Genomic DNA, 20873 nt, shown 5'->3' on the forward strand with positions numbered 1-20873 from the left:
TTTAAAAAAGCAAAAGTACAGATTGTTTGCAAAAAATAGCTAAAAACTGGGAAGAAAAGACAAATTTTATATCATATTTTCTTGATTTAGGCATTAGATGAATCATCAAGTTGCAATAAATCAATCACTGCAAGGAAATAAATTGACCGTCTTATTATAGGGCTCCATGCATTCATGTCAACGCATTTATAAATTGCATTCCCCTTTGCATTCACTCTCAAACACACACACACACACGTTGTGTGTGTGTGTGTGTGTGTGTCTCCCAAAAAACGTCCCAAAAAACACCAACACAAACATATATGCATACACATACACGGATGCATGCAGGAAACACAGCAGCACACACTCACACCGAGTGGAATCTCAGGACCCAGAAATGTGTTCCCACTTACATTATCTGAAAATTGACAAGCGGGGCAGACAACAAACAATTATCCCCAGAGCACAGGGAGGAGGGAACAAAAAAAAAAAAAGATCGAAGACTGAGAAAACAAATAGAGGTGATGTCATCAGAGCTAAATGGCAAGCCCTGTGTGAGAAAGACTGGAGAGTCTATTCATATTTACTGTTGCCAGGATTTCAATATCAACATCATCGAAAGCACATCAGATGTTTCTCTTTCCGCTGACTGACTCACAAAGACGAGCACAAGCTGCCGTCTGTATTTGAGGAAAATTAAAATATAAAAAATGGTGGAAAAAAAGAAAAGAAAAAAAGGTTAATCCATAGACAAACACCATTAAATAAACAGATCATAATGCTGGGATATTAGCGGCGCTTATGTGAAATGGCAGATAATTAGATTTGGGAAAGGCCAGTGTTTGTAATATTTTTTTGAAAAGAGCAAATGTGACTCAGTGGGTGCTGTGATTTATGAGCGTTTGTGGAGGTGCAGTGTAGCGTGGCGATAACGCACAAAGTGCTGAGGAGATCCAAGATAGACGCAGGCAGCGATCACAGACAAACTGGGTCTGGGGGCACGGTCCATAACTGGACAACATCCATATGTTATTTTATAGTCTATCTACATAATCTCCTGGGAACGCGGAGATCATCATCTGATGCACCTGCAGCCTGGTCACTATCAGCCATAACGCTACAACATAAAACATGCTTCTATGTGGAGAGAGAGCAGCACTCAATCCTCTGCTGCTGGTGTTACAATTGAGCATTTGGCTCCACCTAGAGGGCACAGAAGCTGTTTAGCAGGAGGAGGTATGGAAAGAGTCATTGAGAAGAAAAATGATTTTATAAGTGTCGATTTTAAGGTCATAAACATGTACGAAACAGGACAATTTCTCCACTTTTTTTTTCTTTTTTAATTGAAATATGCTTTGTTTATAAATCCCAGCTCACGTTTAGGAATCTATGATTTACTAATCAGTACTGAAACAATCCCCAAGCACTTCCAGCCTCAGCTCAGCTGAGTTCCAGATCTCTACTGCCATCTTGTGGTCATCTGCGTTTACTGCAGGTGTTAGGAAAACTGAGCAAGGTGGCTCCTACAATGTGAGCAGCTAACAACGTGAGTGTCATGTATCACATTAGGTGACACTTGGCTGTGGGAACGCAGGTGCAAAGCTGCGTCACTCCATCTTTCATTTATGCACTCATATCAAACCAAAACCAGGTAATGCGGTTGTCCGTTTCCACAGACTCAGCTCATATGTAACAATTACATGGTGTGCGACAGCTTTTTAGTTCATGTTCTATCTACAGAAAACAAACAGAGCAATGCCAACCACAGACTAAAATACCACCACAGTGTCCTATTTTAGGAGGATATTGTGGTGCCATTTCAGTCACCTATCACAAAATTGCTTCTGCACTGGCACGTATCAAATGTTCTTGATAGCATTAGAATTCATGTGAAATGTGTAAAGAGCAGGTGGTGGCAGTGGTGGGGTTGTGTGGATCAAAGCATATAATTTTATATATATGCTGAATTGTTAGCATATAGTTAGGGCTCGATCAAGTGGCCCTGAATTCTCCTTTAGTTATGCTGCAATAGGTGTATGCTGCTGGGGGATTCCCATGATGCATTATGTGTTTCTACTTCAGTCACCTTTCTCATTCACTATGTGTTAATAGACCTCTGCACTTTTCTCTGTATCTACTATTATTGTAGGCTCTACCTTACAATATAAAGCGCCTTGAGACGACTATTGTTGTGATGTGGTGCTGTATAAATAAAACTGAATTGAACTTTTAAGCTTCAAGCTAAGTTAATAAGAAATTTTTTCATCATTTTTAGGGTACAAACTGTCTGCTAATGGAGTTCTACTTTGATACAACTAGTCTGAGGTCTGGGGCCTCGCTCTGTGTGAAGTTTGCATGATTCTCCCTGTGCTTAAGTGAGCTCTCTCCAGGTACTCCAGCCATGCACAGGTTAGGTTAACCGGTGACTCTAAATCGCTGTAGGTGTGAATGTGAGTGTGAATGGTTCTCTATCCCGCTGCGTTGGCCCTGTTCTGTGGCTACACATCCTAAGTGCATTAAAGATGATTAAATCCAGTACCAAATCTTCATGTTGAGCAATAAAAATTGATTCAGACCAAATGATTGAGCTAGTTAGCCATCCCTATCACAACAGATGTAAGCTTATAACAAACAATCCTTCTTTTTCTGTGTATTTATCATACATGTACATCTGAAGGAGTGCACAGGAATGGCACTTTGCCTCCTAGCAAGGAAACTCAATATTGTATATTTAGCATTTAGCATAATCCCGGTGAAATCCAATCATCACTAGCATGTAATTCATGCAAGAGAGCCAATGAAAATAAAGTGAACAGTCAAAGCACTCACTACCTTTTAAGCTGCGTTGACTGACTCGCATCAACTTCTGCACTGATGCAAGAAAACATTACACCCTAAGTTAGCAGTGTTTGCTTACCGCCATCAAATGCCACCCACTGAAATCAAGATTTTTTTTTAATACGATCGATATTGTGGCTGAAAAGTAGAAGATCTTTTTTTAAAACAGCTACAACAGCAAAAATTAACCAAGAATATTTCTTACTCCTGTTTAATAAGTATAAGTGCTTATCAGCTTTGTTAAAGTTTCTACATTACCATGTTTATACTAACTCAACATTTCCTGCACCTCTTTCATTGATACACATCATTCGACCACTTTAGAGAATAAGTGAGGTAGAAAGAGGGGAACAGAGGGCAACCACCAGAAAAACAAGGAACGACAGAGAGGGGATGGCAGAGATGGAAATGAGGCAGGAGACACTTTCACAACTGGGGTAAATCCACACAGCAGCCGATACAATCTATCAAACGCCACTCACTGTGAAATGCTCCTGGGATCTGTAGTTCTCATCGAGGTAGACGCGGGCTCTGCTGTATTCCTTCAAGGCATCGCTGGACAACAGCTCTCTGAGGGACAGAACACACCAGGTCATATATAAGCAAAAAAAAAAGTTCAAACTAGCGCAAAAAAAGTTGAGATATGACCTAAATGACTAAAATTTTGCAGGGGGTGTTGCACGGTCTATAGCACTACAAAAAACTATCAGACAAACTTATGAGCACAACACTTACTTCACAAAATTATCCACGTGTGACATGGACTCCTCGAAATTCTTCCCACCCACCTCCTGACAATGCAGTGCCAAGAAGTGAGGCTTATGCGACTGTACTGTCTGAAACACAAGACAGAAAAAAAGCACAGGTGAAAAGAGAGCAAACAGGACAAACAGTTGTGTTTCACTTCATTTTATTTTTTAAGTGGAGTACATCCACAACAATAACTGCAGCACGCCCATTTTCACACAATAAACAAAGCTAAATTTGAATCATTTATCCAAGCGTAAAAACCTATATTGACTTGGCACCTGGGCCTCTACAATTCTTCCTAACGCGACTCTTTGACATGCTACTATATTTACACAAGACAAAGTGCCTTGCTAATTTAGGCAGAAGGCACTTAGTGAGCTTGTTCCACACGCGTAACGCTGGCCCCTCTTCATCTACAACCAGAGATGGGCCTGCAGATCTCTATGTATGTACAGCAGGGTGTGACAGACGCTCACACATCGCCATTAGTGCTGACACCTCACTCAGTGTACCAATAACAACTGCACCGCTCCAGCGATATATCAGATGCTTATTAGAGTTTGGGCAAGACTCCAGGAAACAGGAAAAAAGTGATGATTTTTATTATACGGCTGTGAGCAACAAACACTTCCTGGAAGCTATCTCCCCCTGAGTCACATGACCTCCTATTACACATTGGGAGGTGTTTGTGAGCACCCTGTCAGAGGTGCTCAGAGTGGCTGACTTCTAATGGAAAATCAATACCAGCGAGTGATTTACAGCACTCACAAGCACTCACAGGGTCGCCCCTATGGATGTCAGGCGCGAGCTATACATCATTGTCGCAGCCCGGTGAGTGGTGGGGGCTACAAATGATCCCTGGACCCCAATGGAGCCACGCTACTTCACCAGCTCCCGCCCCCACCTCAGCATTGCATTATGCTCACTACAGGCCCAATCAAATAAAAGTAATGTATGGCAGTAATGCTATGGATTTTCCATCAACCTATGGCTTGTCACTTAGCTCGATGACCCAGGAGCGGGGACCTGCAGAGGCCCCAAAGCTGGAAAGATTAGTGCACCTATCAACTCAAGATGGAAAAGGTCACACTCTCAAGGAGCTTACAACTAATGTCAGGCTGGAAAATGGTGCACGCACACTGACGCGCCTGTGCCGTTTTCTATTTATCTTTCCACACTGTAAATTCTGGTCTAGGCGAGCAATCAGACAGAATCCGTGTAGTAATATCATTATCAGGCTCACCAGTGCTATCAGGCCAGAGCCAAACAGCATTGACTGATGACCTTAGTTTGCAAAAGAAAAAAAGAAACCTTCGGACTAGCTTCTAATTAGATATAATTAGATAGTTATTCAGTTGACGTTTGAGAGTCGAGCAGTGACCGATGTGTTGACAAGCTGCGTACTGAATCTATGACAAAAGATTTTATGGTGCGTAACGATAGTGGAGAGGAGAGGACTGCCTCCAGTGACATCTGCTGAGGCAAGGGTGAGAAAAGCCTGTTTGGCCACATTGACACTACCAACAGAGAGCTCCCATATGGGACCATTTTTCAAACTCACAATGGTGTCAAGACGCTGATGTGTTTGATATGAAGGTGTGTCCTCATATCCTCTCTCTCTCGAACGCTCCATGACACCATCTGAACTCCGAGGACGCACCCGGGCGTCTAAATGACATATTTGTTTAACTGGAGCGGGAGCCGAGGAGAGATGTGCTGTACCAACAAAGTCAGATCAAAGTCGCGATCTCATACTTTACATGTATTCAGAAGATGGTCTTAACACAGATGTAGTTTGATGGGGGGATGAGCATGCATCAAAAAAACAAAAAGCAAAAAGCTAAAGTGTGCACTGCTAAAACCCGATTATATGAATGAATGTGTTGACAGGAGCGGAGGATTTAACTGGCAAGTAAGGGTTTTTTTCTCATTGTAATTTTGAGTATTTTGAGACACATAATGGCTGTCAATCAAAAACAATGGTCCTAGGTCCATATTGTCATTTATCACCTTTTTTCAACTGTAAATTAAGTCCTCAATGTTAAGCTGTTAATATCTATTTTATCTCACAAGATAAAGTTATCTCACTTCGTTGTTTTGTCAAAAAACATAAAACTGAGTCAGTCTGACCTCAGAATGATATCAATTTATTATCAATTTGATATATATCAGCAATTAAATGCAGTCTCTTTCTGATAATACAGTATTTGATAAATTGTCAGAAATCACTTCTCTGTTACTGCCTACATAGACATAAATTTACATATAAAAGAAATTCACATTTGACTTTGAGATCTGCACTCAGAAATCTAACCAGCTAGAAGCCAGCGGAGTCTGTTCTCGAGTTGTGCTTATTAACAGACTCATTTAAAATGAGGAAACATGCTGGCAATTTGTCAGACGGCATTTGCAAACTGTCAACAATCTCTATGAGAGTGACCTCTTGTTCGTAGTATTTTCAGAGCATTTTAATTTATTTAATAATATATCGAGAAGAAGAAAGCAGCTGGACTCCTTTAGCCTGAAAAAGTCTAGTTGCTTTCTTTTTCAAGCTGTCAAGATTACCATGAGCTGGATGACTGAGAATAGCCAACTCTCGTACTTCACCAGCCCTCACAACGATTATATGACTGTGTGTATGACTACACGGGGAAACAAACTAAGGCCCCAGTCACACAATAAGGCCTAAAGACCGATCAGTGAGCCCATGATAACTACCGGCTGAAGAGGAAAACGTGTATTTCCAGACTGGTTGGTCCTTTGCAATTGTATTGGTCACCAGCAGATTGATGGAGTCACCTGAAGTTTCCAGGGAAGATGCCATCATGTTCAACTACATGCTAAGCAGTTGTGAAACTGAAGAATACGTCATAAATCAGAGACCGTTTGCCTACAAAGTAAATGTTTTATGTTTTGCCAGGAGGCCTCTGAGTCTGTGTGACTAAGACCCAAGTTAAGTGAAAAATGAGTTATGGGGGGAACGAAACAAAAGTTTATTGCTTCTGAAGTATTCTAAGAGTTTAGGCACCACTGGTCGAGCCACCCTGAAAGCCATACACAAGTTATTTTGCATTGCTGATGGTTGCTAACATATTTAGCTGTATGGCAACAACTGCAGGCCTTGACACCAGAAGCACATTACTAAGCACTAATCACTTGACATGAAATTGAGCCAATGTGTCAGAAGTAACCATAATCCTGCCTTTAGAGACAAAAAAGCACACATTACATTAGCTAGCTATTCATATTTATGCCAAAGCACTTGGCAAACTTTGTGTTTTATGTGTGAAAAGGTCACAAGAAGTACTATGCACCAGATATCAACAGAGATAGAGGGCCTTTTATGAGAACTAATCAGAAAAGCCTGAGTCCTATTTCATGGTTCCTTTTTGGAGGTGGGAAACAATCAGAGGGATCAAAGGAGCTTGTACGCTGTCAAACAGCTGGGATTGTTTGTCTTACTGTCCCATTCCAGCACAACCACTAACTGGGAAGAACCCAAAACGAGAAACATTGGGTGTAATGGTGGTTATTAAGATAAGATAAGAGAGATAAGATAGAACTTTATTAATCCCTCGGGTGGGTTCCTCTGGGAAATTCGACTTCCAAAAAGCACAGCAACGACCGAAGTTACAGTTACAAGGTTATTAGGTTATTAAGTTATTTTTATTAGCAGATTAAACCAAAAGACCATCTCATCTAGTGCATGTGAGATAGCCACGATATGGGGTAATTGGATTTCAGAGACTTATTTTAATTGCACACATTGGTCTGTTTAATCAATTAACTATCTGATGCCCTTAAGCACTGTACAAGTACAGATCACAAGACTGGATGCTGGGATCTCACACAATCACTGGCTTGTGACAGGCCATAGAAGTTTCCAATGCAAATCAGCTGGGGGATTATTCAATTCAGTGCGGTGCAATGCAAAGCACTGTTTATACTACTGCACCAGCAATGGAGAGATCCCATTTTCACCAACCTATTGCAAACAAGTGGGACAAGCAAATGAACCTGCTTTGCCTACATGTAAATAACTGAGATGTCCTGACACAGGGTCAAAAGTCCTAATAAAGGATTTGATTCAGTTGCATGAGAAGTCAAGAAAATCAGAAGCAAAGCCTCTGAAAAAAAAACAACAGCAGTTAACAGTTCGGCCTTTTCCACTTCACTTGGATTTATAGCATCCAATAAAATGTAACCAGCAGCTTAGTCCAAGTGCCGAGAGTTCACGCTGCCTGTCCATAAAATAAAAAATAAAATTCAGTATCAGGAAGCTAGGATCCCATCAAATAAAGATTTTTTTAATCTAAAATAATTATCTTTTTATGTTTTTGGTTTTACTAAAATGTGCCTTCTTATGTTCATATAAGTAAAAAGCAAATAAAAAAAAAATGTGAATGAGTAATATGATAAACTTTGTATTATTTCAAGCTTTACATGAGTTAAAACTTTCGGTTCAGCAGTCCATTCCTGTAAATCTCTTGAGTTCTTCTTTTATTCTACTTGTCTCACACATAAGGTGTCTGAAGGCCACCGTCTTTGTTTAACTAAACTTAACTGAACAAAGTTTTGCTCAAAATATGCTTGAGTATGAAACAGCACAACCATTATAAATAAGTCAAGTGCTAAGATTAAATAGAGAACATGAGAAACAAATCACACAAGCATAGAGAGGAATAACTTTTAATTGCATGACAGTACAGTACCAAAGGCAAACATACCTTTGAGCTTCAAGCAAGGCGTGCCGTTAAAATAATTTTTCTTCCTTGAGGAATTCCCGCATGCGATCATTTCGACCATATATAAAAATACAGCAGGTAACAAGTTTGGTACCAACAATGACCTAGAGCCTTAAGGGCCAGTTTTAAATTATGTATTTATTATTTATGATTTATGATTTATTAGTTTTAACAGCTTCTACTGTGTAATTTGTCGTTAAAAAAAATGACAACACTTGTTCCTTACAATCTTGTTATTAATAGTCGAGGGAGTGTGAAATGCACTGAGCTGCTTTGAAGCAGCAATCCATGCAGCTTTTTGCAGGGTTTTTAGTTTTTTCCTGATGACAAAATGGTCCTGTGTGGTAGAAGTGAAGTTTAGTGGATGTGAGACCAAAGTTCGGTATAAAACAAGCTTTGGATTCTTGCCAGGTGAATGCACTGCACGAGTCTTGCCTGTAAACAGCTTTAAACATACAATGTGCTTTTTCCGATTGCAGCCGCTGACAATTTTCATTGAAAAAAGGGAGAATTGGTTCAGAGTTTCTGGCCAAACGGCAACCAAATCAACTGAGAGCAATGTGTGCTCCAGAAGGATTGTGGCAAGCTGGCCCAGCGAGGCTGATTGTAGTTAACTCTAGCTGTTTCTGCTGGCTGTTCCCAGCCGTGCAAAGTTCAGAGTCTGGTGCTTCTTTCCATGACGTCAGCCGGCAACAGCACAGAGCTGGCATGAGGCTACAGGCCCGCCTGGTTCACACAGGGGCACATCGCTCTCTCTCTCCCTGCATGCTTTTTCGCGCGCGCGCGCACACACACACACACACACACACACACACACACACACACACACACACACACAATGATATCGTCATCTAACGCACATAAGCACGTTGCACAGTGCAAACAGAATTCCTCAACAGCCATAACCAGCACATGCTCTTTACACAAACACACACACACACACACACACACACTTTTTCCTCATGATATCTAAAATTCCTGGCAATCCAAAAATCACCTTTGCATGCCGGTGACAGTGAAAATCAGGGGATAGCAAAGCTAAGTTAAGAAAGATTTAGAAATTTACAGAGGAAATGCCGCTGAGTTCATGTTCACCTGTATTTTGTGATTTCTGGAACTTGCTCTACCTTCTACATTAAGAAGAAGCTGTTGTGCCATATGAATAATTTCAATTGATTAAGAGCAATCATACAAACTGACAAAACTGGAACAGTTACATCTATAACTTCTGTTCCCTGAAGGAGAGGAACGGGGTGCCACAGATAAGTGTATCAAACCCCTGTATGTCTCGGCTGAAGAAACCTCTATTTACGCCTTTAAAGTGGGTGACTTGTGATAACTTCCACACAGCCCCGCTTTCACATATACCCCCTGTCATCACAGTCATCCTTTTTTGATAGCCACTCTTCACAAGCTAAGCTGTGCGACAGGGCAACCTCGCTTTGGATTCGTTCCTCTCCTTCAGGGAACATAAGTAATAGATGTAACTGTTTGTTCCCTTTCAGCCAATTCGCTTGGTACAACACATAAGTATGATATATATCTATATCTATATCTATATATAGATATAGATATAGATATATACACACACACGCATCCCACAGAGATCCCACCAAACTGAAGTCGGACGAGTCAGTGCGTGGTAGACACAGCAGAAAGGACAGCAGCCAAAGACAAGTCCCATGCAGGACCTAACCACAGGTGTTAGCCAGCGAACTCCTTTAATGTATGGCACCAGGGGCACCTTAGCTATCAATTAAACCTCTCAGCAGTTAAGAATGAAGGCACCACAGATCCAGGTACGAATGAATCACTTCTTCTCCTGGGAGAGAAGGTCCCTGTGGAGAGGAAGCTCCCAAGGCCTTGCTGCTAACAGACTCATTATCTCCGCATATCACGACTTGGCTACCAAGGGGCCACTAGAATCAGGGAAAGACGATGTTGAACAAAGAACAAAAAATATATTTTCCTTTGGGGGAAATGCATAAAGTAGCACGTCTGGCTATTAGTGCGCTACTGCATCCATGCCTAGGGGTGCATTGTGGTCGACTATGGAGAAGAACAGGGGCCAAATAGATGCCAAAACTGGGCCACTATCAAAGGGTGAAACCTCCATTCTCTCACCAGACAAAAACTCCTGGAGAGAAGGTCTAGTCCCAGGTTCAGATGGCCCGGAACATGGGTGGCTAACAGCAGAGAGCAAGACAGCTTTAAGAGGGGATGGGAGCATGTCCCTCCCTGATTGCATGTAAGAGTCCACTGTTGAACTGTCCATCCTGACTAGGACATCCTGGCCCCTCAGAACTGGAAAATTTTTGCTTTGCTTTGCTTTGGTGTTCATTCCAAAACACAAAGACTGCACAGCAAGACTTGAAATTAGCACTTCGTGGGCAGGCTACTCACCAACTGCACAGAGGAGGCTAACATAAACAGGGGCAGATAAGCTACAGAAGCAGACAACAAAGCTAACAAGCAGCAGCTAACTAGTAGCAGCTAACTAACCCAACTTACCAGGTTTGAGAGGTGAAAAGCGTGCTAACTAAGGGATGCCTGTGATGACAGACTCTGGCTACGTCTACACTAATCCGGATAATTTTGAAAACGGTATTTTCATCTAAAAACACTCCGCGTCCACACTATCGTTTTCATCCACACTGAATACGCTATGTTCCTGTACTGCACATGCGTGAAACGTAACACAATTTACTTTCCGGCTCTTTGAAACGTGGCAGCAACATGTCAAGGAAAAGTGCCGAGTTTTATCTGGAGCATATACAAACTGATATTAATCTTTTAAAGGGCTGTCAAAATAGAGAGCAACCAAGACAACTGCTGTACAATGCCGTCCACAATCTTAGTTGAATTGGTCACATTAATGCATCATACGACTAAAATGCATCATCGTTTTCAAAAGCCTCCATTTTCGCAGTCCACACTGTGACGCGAAAACGACGTTTTTAAATTTACCAACTTTGGAGAGCATTTTCAAAAACCTCTGTTTTCCATGACCGAAAATGCAGACGGAAAACCAAAACGGAGAGAAAAAGATGCTTTTTCAAACGAAAAACGTATTAGTGTGGACGTAGCCTCTGATGTGCAGGGGGGCCATGTGCAAGTCATCGCAGCTCATCCGCCTTGAAGGCGTGAATAAAGAGGTTTCTTCAGCCAGGAGACGTGGGGGCGTGATATCCCTTACTTATGTGTTGTACCAAGTGAATCAACTAAAAGGGAACTCAGATATTCAAAATAATTTTCAGGTTCAGAGCTGGTTAAGTCATAAATTAATTGCCTGAAACTATTCAATTTGGTTTTGGTTTCATTGTTTTCATTGTCCTGTTTCTTACTTTAGATGTCTGAAGGGTTGAGGATACGTTTCATGCTCGTGCTTCTATTTTGTTTATCAAAAACATGACACTGCAGCAGCAGGGCCTGGTATCCTGGTTGCCTGGCATATATTTATTTTAATTTTTTTTTTCCTGTTTGCTTAGTACAACACAGTACAGACATTCAAAGCCATGATGAAAAAAATTCTGTGTGAAGCTTCTTGTAGAAATAAATAATAATGTGTCCCGGTGTTAACTGCTTTAGGTAAACTTATGCCACAAGCCTGCATAACATATACAGTCATCTGAGAATGATTTGAGGTGGCTTGCAACTACAAGCAGTATCAAATCGTATTTTCTGTTGGAAATGCCATTCCTAAACTGTGGCCTGCCCCGGATGTACCCCTCATCTCACCCTATGGTAGCCAGGATAGATCTAGTGCCATCTGACTCATATCCCGATTGAACAAGTAATAAAAAAATGGATGTGCTCCAAGTTTGGTTATTTATTACCACAACTATAGCCATAAAAGAGAGGCAGTAGGAAAAAAAACAACGTCAAATGATATGACTTTGACTATTGTCTACAGCAGCGGTCCCCAACCTCCGGGCCTCGGACCGGTACCGGTCAGTGAGTCGTTTGGTACCAGGCCGCGAGAGTTGAGGCTCAGGTGTGAAATGTTATTTTGTTATCGTTTTTATCGTTTACTCGATTTTCCTGGGTCTTTTCACGTGTGTTATGAATAAATCTTCTTTTTTTCAGTACCGGTACTAGTTTTATTTTGTTGTATTTATCTGCGACACCTTAAAGGCCGGTCCGTGAAAATATTGTCGGGCATGAACCGTTCCGTGGCGCAAAAAAGGTTGGGGACCGCTGGTCTACAGTACAGGGTTACAAAATCTTAGATCGGGGCTATAACTTCAATGGAATTGCAATAGCTAAGGCACAATACACCAAACATAGCTTTGGTTTTGTTTTCGTGTTTTTTGGTATTTTTATTTCTGCTATGGAAGTCATGAGGAAGGTCCTTCTGTTGATTTCAGGTGACATGGTCTTACAAATATACCCGTAAACCTAATCAGGAATACTATTCTTTGCCTCTTGGTTACTACTCTTGCATCACATTCAGTCTGTTTGATGAGATTTTCCTTGTACACAAGGAAGTCCCCAACTGCTATCATTGCACTGCTGATACACTGAAATAAGATCCATATTTATGGAGCCCGATGCAAAGCATAGTTACAAACCCTCGCTATTATTTTCATGCCCCCATGTCCTTGTAACAGTTTCTGCATATGCAACAAACGGTATACTTGTTTGAAGGAGAACAATAAAGTGTGCGTGTGTGCGCGTGTGTGTGCGTGTGTGTGCGTGCGTGCGTGTGAATGTGTAGGTGTGTGTGTGTGTGCGCGCGTGTGAATGTGTAGGTGTGTGTCCACTGGGTGAGTCTGGAATATTTATAGCAAGGAACCAGTGCTTCGTAAGAATAGTAAATAAGACGTGTGTGTTTTTCTTACGCATGTTTGAAGTGTCATTTATTGACTCAGTTTGAACTAACCACTTTTAGGGCTACTCCCATCCACACTGTTTCTCTTTCCACACACACACACGCACACACAAAGTGGAAGGAAAATAAAACAAAAGAGAAGCTGATGAGTTGAGTGACATTTTATGCTTAAATATATGAAAATGTATGCAAAAGGAGCCAACCAGCATAGTAAAGAGCTTAGTCAAAACATCCATCCATCATGCAGAAAATCAAGTTCTCTTCATTTATTTATCAGCATGCAAAAAATATCTTAAAAAATATCACATTAGGCCACTTTCCACTGCAGAACCTTGCAGGGAAATCCAGTATATACTGCCTGCATATGTGTGTGTTCTTTGCACAGAAACCGAGGATGACATTTTTGGGATAGAAGTCATCTCTGCTATAAAAGCGGACACAAAGAGCCAGCAGCTTCACTGTTTTGGTGTTGGAAGTTAATGGCACCTACCTGCAGCAAGAAAGAGCAACCTTCAGTGGCTAAAATACTAAGCCAAAGCAGAAGCACTGCGAGAGATTGACTGAAAGCGAGTCAGTCCCCAAAGCCTGCCACATAAAACTAGCTCTTGTCTTTTATAACTTCTCACTTGTTTAAATTGTATCAAATTTATAATTTAGCTGAGTCTGTGTTGAGCTATAACATCAACTAGTTCAAACTGGATCTGTGGTGTCATTGTCTTTTGGAGCAAATACAATTATGTGACAAAGAAAAAACCTACATTGCTATGTGGTTAACTTTACTACCAGGCCACCCAAGAACATTACAGTATTTAAACTGTATGCTACCATAGCACAAAATAACAGGCATCCGCATCTCCAGACAATCGCAATTGAACATGGGTTGACTGAAATCAGTCAGGCAGATTGGTCAATGACTGGAACATGTTCCAATCAATCTGACTCAATGAGCACAAAACGTCTCTTTGCAACAGGGGACTTGACTCAATTGGATATATTTTGGTTATGTTTCAATTTACAAGCAAGGCTGCAGAGCCGTCCTGCAGCAACAGAATTTATGAATGCTCAATTTATGAGTTGTAGGAGGTTCTGTCTTGTCTCTTTATTTCAGATTTTACATTTTTGCTCATTTATCACAGTTAATCATCCCATTATCACAAAAACATTGCGTGTAACTGTTAGCTTGACCCCATTAAATCTCAAACTGTTTCCATCTTAATGCCGTTTTATCACCAGCTTAACACACAAAAGACGCTTTGAAGACAGAAACTGACTGCAAGTGGTCACAGACCCGGTCCCCTGTCTTCGAAACAACTACTTCACTTCATCACAAGATCACAAGTTGTTGCACAAGTTGGTCACAAGTACGCAATGTGCAACTGACTGTAGCATTACAAAGTTTATTAGCATTGACTATTAACTCCACCCTCATCTATATTCTAACTCCAAATAACCTCAACAGTGACCACTACAGTGTTAAAATCTAGGCATTAAAAATGCTAGTCTTCAAGCAAATGGGTGGGGTCACAGTGGTTATGTACCAAGTTCCTGTTAAGGCTTCTATTATGAATGTGGTGTAGACAAACAAGATAATGCAACGTCCTGGAATAAAGATCCTTCTTATCAGTATAAAGAAGTGAAGCAGCCTGAGTTCGATTACTTACTTCAATAGCATTGTTCAATACACCTATATTCTCTTATAAGTGCTGACAGTGTTTTCTAAACACTTTTTTAAAAAGTAGTAAAAAGAAAATCTTGAAATCTTAAAACTCAAAGGCCTCAAAGAGCTCAAAGAGAACATTTTCCAAAGTCATCATACCAGTGTACAGCTGTTCATTCATCCACGAGTAAACTCGCAGTGCAGGAATTTGGTTTCATGAAAAATGAACGTCTGTTTCACACGCAGTCATTGTAGGCGACTGGAAAACTGCTCCTACTGACGAGTAACCTCACATCACCTTCTACCCATTAGGAAAAACTAAACTTTTTCTCACCTATACAATCAGAGCTTTGTCCATTTTTGTGTTGTACACTTAATTGACCTCTACACAGGCATGGCAGGATCCTTGGCCTCACCTGCTGGACACCTCACACATTGGTACTGCATCAGATTACAGATATTGATGGCTGTAGCACCCCCGTGGTCGGAGCACAAATCATTATGGGCCATTCAGCCTGAAAGCAGTGTTGAGTAACATTACAAGAATTGCTCAATTACGGCCATTCCTGCTGATAAATATGGAAATTGATCTATTTCAATTCTCTGTATCATCCTCTTCACTTTCTTCCTAGAAGTGATTCAGGGTGGGGTTTTTGTTTTTGTTATTTGTCTTCTTTAGTTTCTATCTAACTTTCATTTTGTCTCATCGTGTCTGTACATTAATCAAGTTTCACCAGATCTGACTTTGATTGCTTGATACCATCATTTTATTTTCTCAAGCGTGAAATCTTCTCTCTCCGAGTATAAGGATATATATTTTTCAATATTATTATTATTTATTATTTATATTTCCAAAGATGCTATATTCTTATGCTTTTTTTTTAAATATTTATGAGGGCAGGTTTGGTAGAAAGGCTCACAATCATGTTACACATTGCACTACAAATGAGAGAACATCCTGTGTGATGTTTCCACACAGATTAATTATATACAAAAGAAATTCAATAGCAAAGGTATCTTGTATCCCTCTCAAATTATGCTTGGTCCAACAGAGACTGAAATGTTTGTAACATGTCCCTCCAATCTGTCAGGAAATCACATTTCTCAGAGCGATGAGCCAATCTTTGTATTTTTGTGTTGTACACAAATGAGCCGATCTTTCTATTGTGTTTGCTTTTGGCAACATTTAAGGAATCCGTTCCAACATTCAGCATGTAGAAGAACTCTGGTGGAAAGCCCTACCTAACACCTTACTTAGGTTAGCTTTCTTCCACTTGGAAATCTGGATATTTTACAAGAACTCCATCCCAGATTTCAAAGAGGCACTAGCCTAACTAAAGCTAAAAACTGCTCGTCTGAATCATAAGTCTGGAAAGTTTACTGCCCTGTATGAGCATATATTTAGCGCTTTAATAAAAAGAGATTGGAAAATGTATTTGAGCATTATTTTTACCCTTTTGATGTGTAAAATACATTGATTGTTTGCAGAATTATGGTAACAGCGAAACTGCATGTGTCCCTCTCTGCTCTCTTTCAGACAGCAGCTAAGAGGTCTAGCTGCCTCATTTCCCTTAACCCAGTGGAAAGAGTTGTGGTTAGTCAGGGGTTCCTATGTAGATGAAAAGGTAAGATATGAAACATGACTGAGCGCGAAAAAAAACAATACAATTAGAGAGTGAAAATAACCCTAGAGCTTAAACTAACTTTACCCTGTACGATTTAAAAAAAGAGGTTTAAAGGTTCATTGAAACTTTTGATAAAGATAAAATAGTATCATCAGTTAAAGCAGATTAAAGCTAGATTTCTAGACAGCAGCCATGCGAAGCACATGACTTCATTTGACTTGATCTATAGCTTCAGCTTAAGAGAAAAATCCCAGACTATCCTTAAAGTTTATGGTGATTGTCACATGAGAGCACTTGAAGCTATAGAAACACACGTGATGGTAACAGTGCGTCGGCTGTTTTGCTATACTGTAATCCACTTTGTGTGTTTTTAGGGGAGAAAAAGACCTTTTGTGAACTAGTCTGTTTTATTTATGAGTTTAACTCATTATTGTACGGGAGGGTTTAGGCCATGTGGGGCACTCTGAAACCTGTAGGCATGCTGATGGTGTTTCCAACAGTCAACGGTTAAGCCCGAGTTACTCAGTGGATTAAATGCATCAAATATTTGATTTCTCTTACCTGGTAAAACTCCCTCAGCCATGTCTTCTGTAGATTTTCAAGCTGGAAACAGAAAAAAAGACAAAGAGTTAGCAACATAATACTTTAATACCAACGCTAAATGCTTAATACTTTATCTCAAAATAACAATAATACTAGTTGGTGTCGTTTCACTTGTCTGTGCACTAGATGAGAAGAGCCCTTCCCTTTTGGATCTGGTTCCTGCTCAGCATTTTCCTAAAGCATCTTGCCAAACCTTTGACCTTTTTTATCGTTTCCTTCCCCAGTTAAATAAAAAAATACTACAGGTCAGCTGAGTTTAAATAAACTCAATGTGCTCTTCTGAGGATGTTTTCAAAGACAGTGCAGTGTTGCGGGTCACAGACAAACCACAAGCAGACTATGTATGTAGTACATCAACCAACAAGGTGAAATGACTGCAATACAATCGCACATGAAAAATAAGGTAAAGATGAGTCGAGTACTCATCATGAGTATGCCGCATTTCACAATGACATTAACTTATGCTTTATATTTACATATTTGTATTCAAGTATGTACATGTTATGAAATCCGAAGATTTCATATCTAAACTCAATGATGCACACGTTGAATGAGCAGATTTATCACTTGATTTGGATTTACTAATATCCAATCAAACCCCAGCTCTTTCACCATAAAGGTTACACTGAAACAAACCAGAGTATCCGTGTCAATAATCAACTGCTTACTTCTGTTGTCTTAACTATAAACTAAAAGTTTTTCTTTTACAGGCGTGGAAAGATCCCCAACACCAAATTTATTATATGTGTAAAAGATGTAGTGCATGCACTGAGAGGACCCTGCTTTAATCTACTTACAGCATCTTTCTCTCAGGGTCAAAAATCCTGACAGATCATCGACAAACCTCTCGCGCTTCTTCTTTTTCTCACCTCCCTTTGCTCTGCCTCTATCTGTCATTCTCTCTGTCTTCCACTTTAAAAGGCTATTCGCAGACCTGGACTTCATTTGGTTTGTGCAGTGGAAACAGAAACAGGGCCCTGGGCAGTCTACCATTTATGGAGAGATCTCCCTATGTCGATAACTAGGTCTGATGAACGGCTGTGTGTGTGTGTGTGTGTGTGTGTGTGTGTGTGTGTGTGTGTGTGTGTGTGTGTGTGTGTGTGTGTGTGTGTGTGTGTGATGTTGAGGAGTTTTTCCTAACAAGACTAGTCTATAATAAGAATACACAAGAGATCTGATGGCTCCGTTGGTATCTGTAACAAAGCCCTAACATATTACAGAAGTAGGTGATGTGAGCTTGGATGGCATGAGGGCTCGGAGATAGGTTTATATGTGAATAACTGAAATCATATCTACATGCTGTTACCGGGCGAAAAAAAATAAAATAATACAGCTTCTCTTAACTTTGTTCTTACTAAAAATCAAGACACACCAATGCCAACTTCCCAAAACAGCAGCACAGTGACATCTTTTTGTTTTAGATAATAGTTCAACAAAAAGGCTACTATAGTTTAGAAGATCTTCCGCTTAGCATTAAGGCTAGCTAGTCTCTAACAGTGTTTGTTTAATTGATATAGATACAACTGTGTGAACGAGTCACTTTGTGGGGTGCGAGGTAAATATTTTCAGCCTAACAGTTTATCCCATTCATCCAGTACTTAGATAAACAACATCTTCGGCTAACGTGAAGATTTCCCGGCAACTTCACTGTAACTCTGACTGTTACCTGCCAAGAAGCCGTCAGAAAACCACAAATTAACAACCTTTGTATAAACAGGACTGCAGAGGTATTGATAGCAAATAGCTAAACTTAGTCTAGCTATTGCAGACACATTATATGAGAAACACGACACTGAAAGATTCCTGAAAGAGAATTCTGCAACAGCAAAGATGATGGTAGGAGTAGACTTGTGACATGAAGGTTCCCAGGGAACAGTGAGGTTAAGTTTCATTCAAATAATGCTTTAAAATAACTGAATTGAACATACGAGTCTTCAACTTGGCAAACCGCTTCCAGAAAGGCACTGAAGACTTGCTTACAGGTTCCAAGCTAAGCTAACTAACTTGTTTAGCTATTTTACACAGCCATCGTAAGAGAGACATTAACTTCCTCATCTAAGCCATCAGTCACATAGGCTTAGAGACCTGTCAGCAACCCCTAGCAACCTCTGTATTGCAACCTCTGTATTACCAACACCAGTTGGTGAGTGGCTGCAAGATCAACCAAAAAAGGTGCTGGACCTCCATACAAGTTGTGGTTCATGACAGATTGATGCGATCACCCTTCGTTTGCATGGAAGATGCAGACTTGTCTGCAAACATTTACTAACTGACCTCAGAGCAGCAGTGAAACAGAGAATGTTCACCTTCAAAGCAAAGTTATTCTTTACCAATTTTTACACTGAAGGCCATCAGTCTCAAGCAAACAAGCTGGCATCTTATCGGGCGACCTCAGCAACCACAGGAAGGTTTTTGATGCACCACTGTATACCTGTTAATAACCAATTTCACCTTGAGACTCCCAGCAACCAGTGGGGGAATACACATTTTTTCGTAGCAACCGTGGTCACCACGGGGTCACTAACTGGTGCTTAGGCCTGCATGACTGGGAGTTAGTAATCAATTTCACAGCAATTGCTAACAACCGCAGCAAGCGGTCAGAAATAATTATTTTTCCCTAGAGACCGGTGGTTGCCAGGCAGACATCGACCAGTCTCTTGGGCTTGTGTGACTGGGCTCAAACTTTGAGAAACAAAACCAATAACGCAATGCAAGCAAATAGTTCACTCCAGAAATGGTATGATTTCCTGAATATTTAAGCAAGCAATACACTTGCAAAGTACTAACTGACTAATTACTGGATCAAACGCGTATCCCTGATGACATTTCCAAGGGCACCTAAATGTCTCAGAACTTACTAAGTGTGTGTGTATGTGCACCATCATCCTGGCCTCAGCCAGATCAGACAGAGCATAGGTCTATATAAGGACATGAGCAGTGGACCTTGTCATTAGTCACATGGATGGAGGAAGAGAAAAAGAGAGCAAGGCAGAGACAGCCACAGACGAACAGAAAGGTTCAAATTATTTGCCAGCTTACCATCTTAAGGCTGCCGTGAGGATTAAAACCTTTTTCTCAAGTTCAGATCTCAGTGCCCTTAGGTGACGGCGTCATGCAGTAACATGACAGCTCTTGATGATACGTGCTGATATTTTTGGCTCTTTCCATTGGTTGTTTCTCACAGGACCACTGTTAGCTGCACTTACTGCAATTTCAAAGGTTTCCTGTGTTCACACTCATATCGCTCAGACACTCAGTAACAAAGAGAATGCATCGGCGGTGAATTTAATCTCTCTAAAAAATCTTTCTGAGTGAGGACTTTGCACGTAGGGGTCACCATGGTAATAAGGCAATACAAAGGTACCGCCACCTGATTTATAAAGGAATTTGAAGGCATCTTATTTGGGAAATATAAGTCCTAGATCAACCAGCAACAAGCGCTCGGTCATGTAGATATCCATCCAGAGGTTTTCTAGAGCACTCTGATGTGCAGCAGAGATGTGTGGTGGTTCTGGGGAACAGATGTCTGCCTTGCAAGGACAGCTCAGAGGAGGACCGGTAGTTCCTCGGAGGCCCAAGCCCTGGAGAGAAAGTGGGCTAATAGTAAAAGGAAAGGGAGGACAAACTGAGTCTATATCTGTAGCCTCGGCACTCTGCCGTCCGCCCTCCTTGTATCAAAAGTTAATTTGCAGTTAATTAGAACGTGGGGCTATACAGGCAAAGAGGTAAAAATAAACCCACTCCATCCCCAGCCTCTCCTCCATGTACACCACCTCTTCTTCCACTGGTGCTTTCACTAGCTTAGTTCTCTCCACCTCCTCTGTGTTTTTTGCCCATGCCTC

At 40.8% G+C, this 20873-nt stretch overlaps 1 protein-coding gene across 4 annotated transcripts in view; it reads right to left on the bottom strand.

Annotated features, from left to right (window-relative positions):
• Positions 1–20873, bottom strand: part of inpp5a (inositol polyphosphate-5-phosphatase A) — a 157970-nt gene that overhangs the window by 99148 nt on the left and 37949 nt on the right. For all 4 annotated transcript variants that reach the window (XM_085478373.1, XM_085478372.1, XM_085478374.1 and 1 more), the window contains 3 exons: positions 16990–17031; positions 3556–3656; positions 3303–3390 (listed from right to left, as the gene is read on the bottom strand). In XM_085478373.1, coding sequence (XP_085334499.1) covers positions 3303–3390; positions 3556–3656; positions 16990–17031 — 231 coding nt within the window. The remainder of the gene's footprint in view (positions 1–3302; positions 3391–3555; positions 3657–16989; positions 17032–20873) is intronic.

Source organism: Copadichromis virginalis, linkage group LG13, assembly GCF_057382275.1.
Source record: "Copadichromis virginalis isolate Kocher_CV1m ecotype Utaka linkage group LG13, C_Virginalis_male_GT1.1, whole genome shotgun sequence".
NCBI lineage: Eukaryota > Metazoa > Chordata > Actinopteri > Cichliformes > Cichlidae > Copadichromis > Copadichromis virginalis.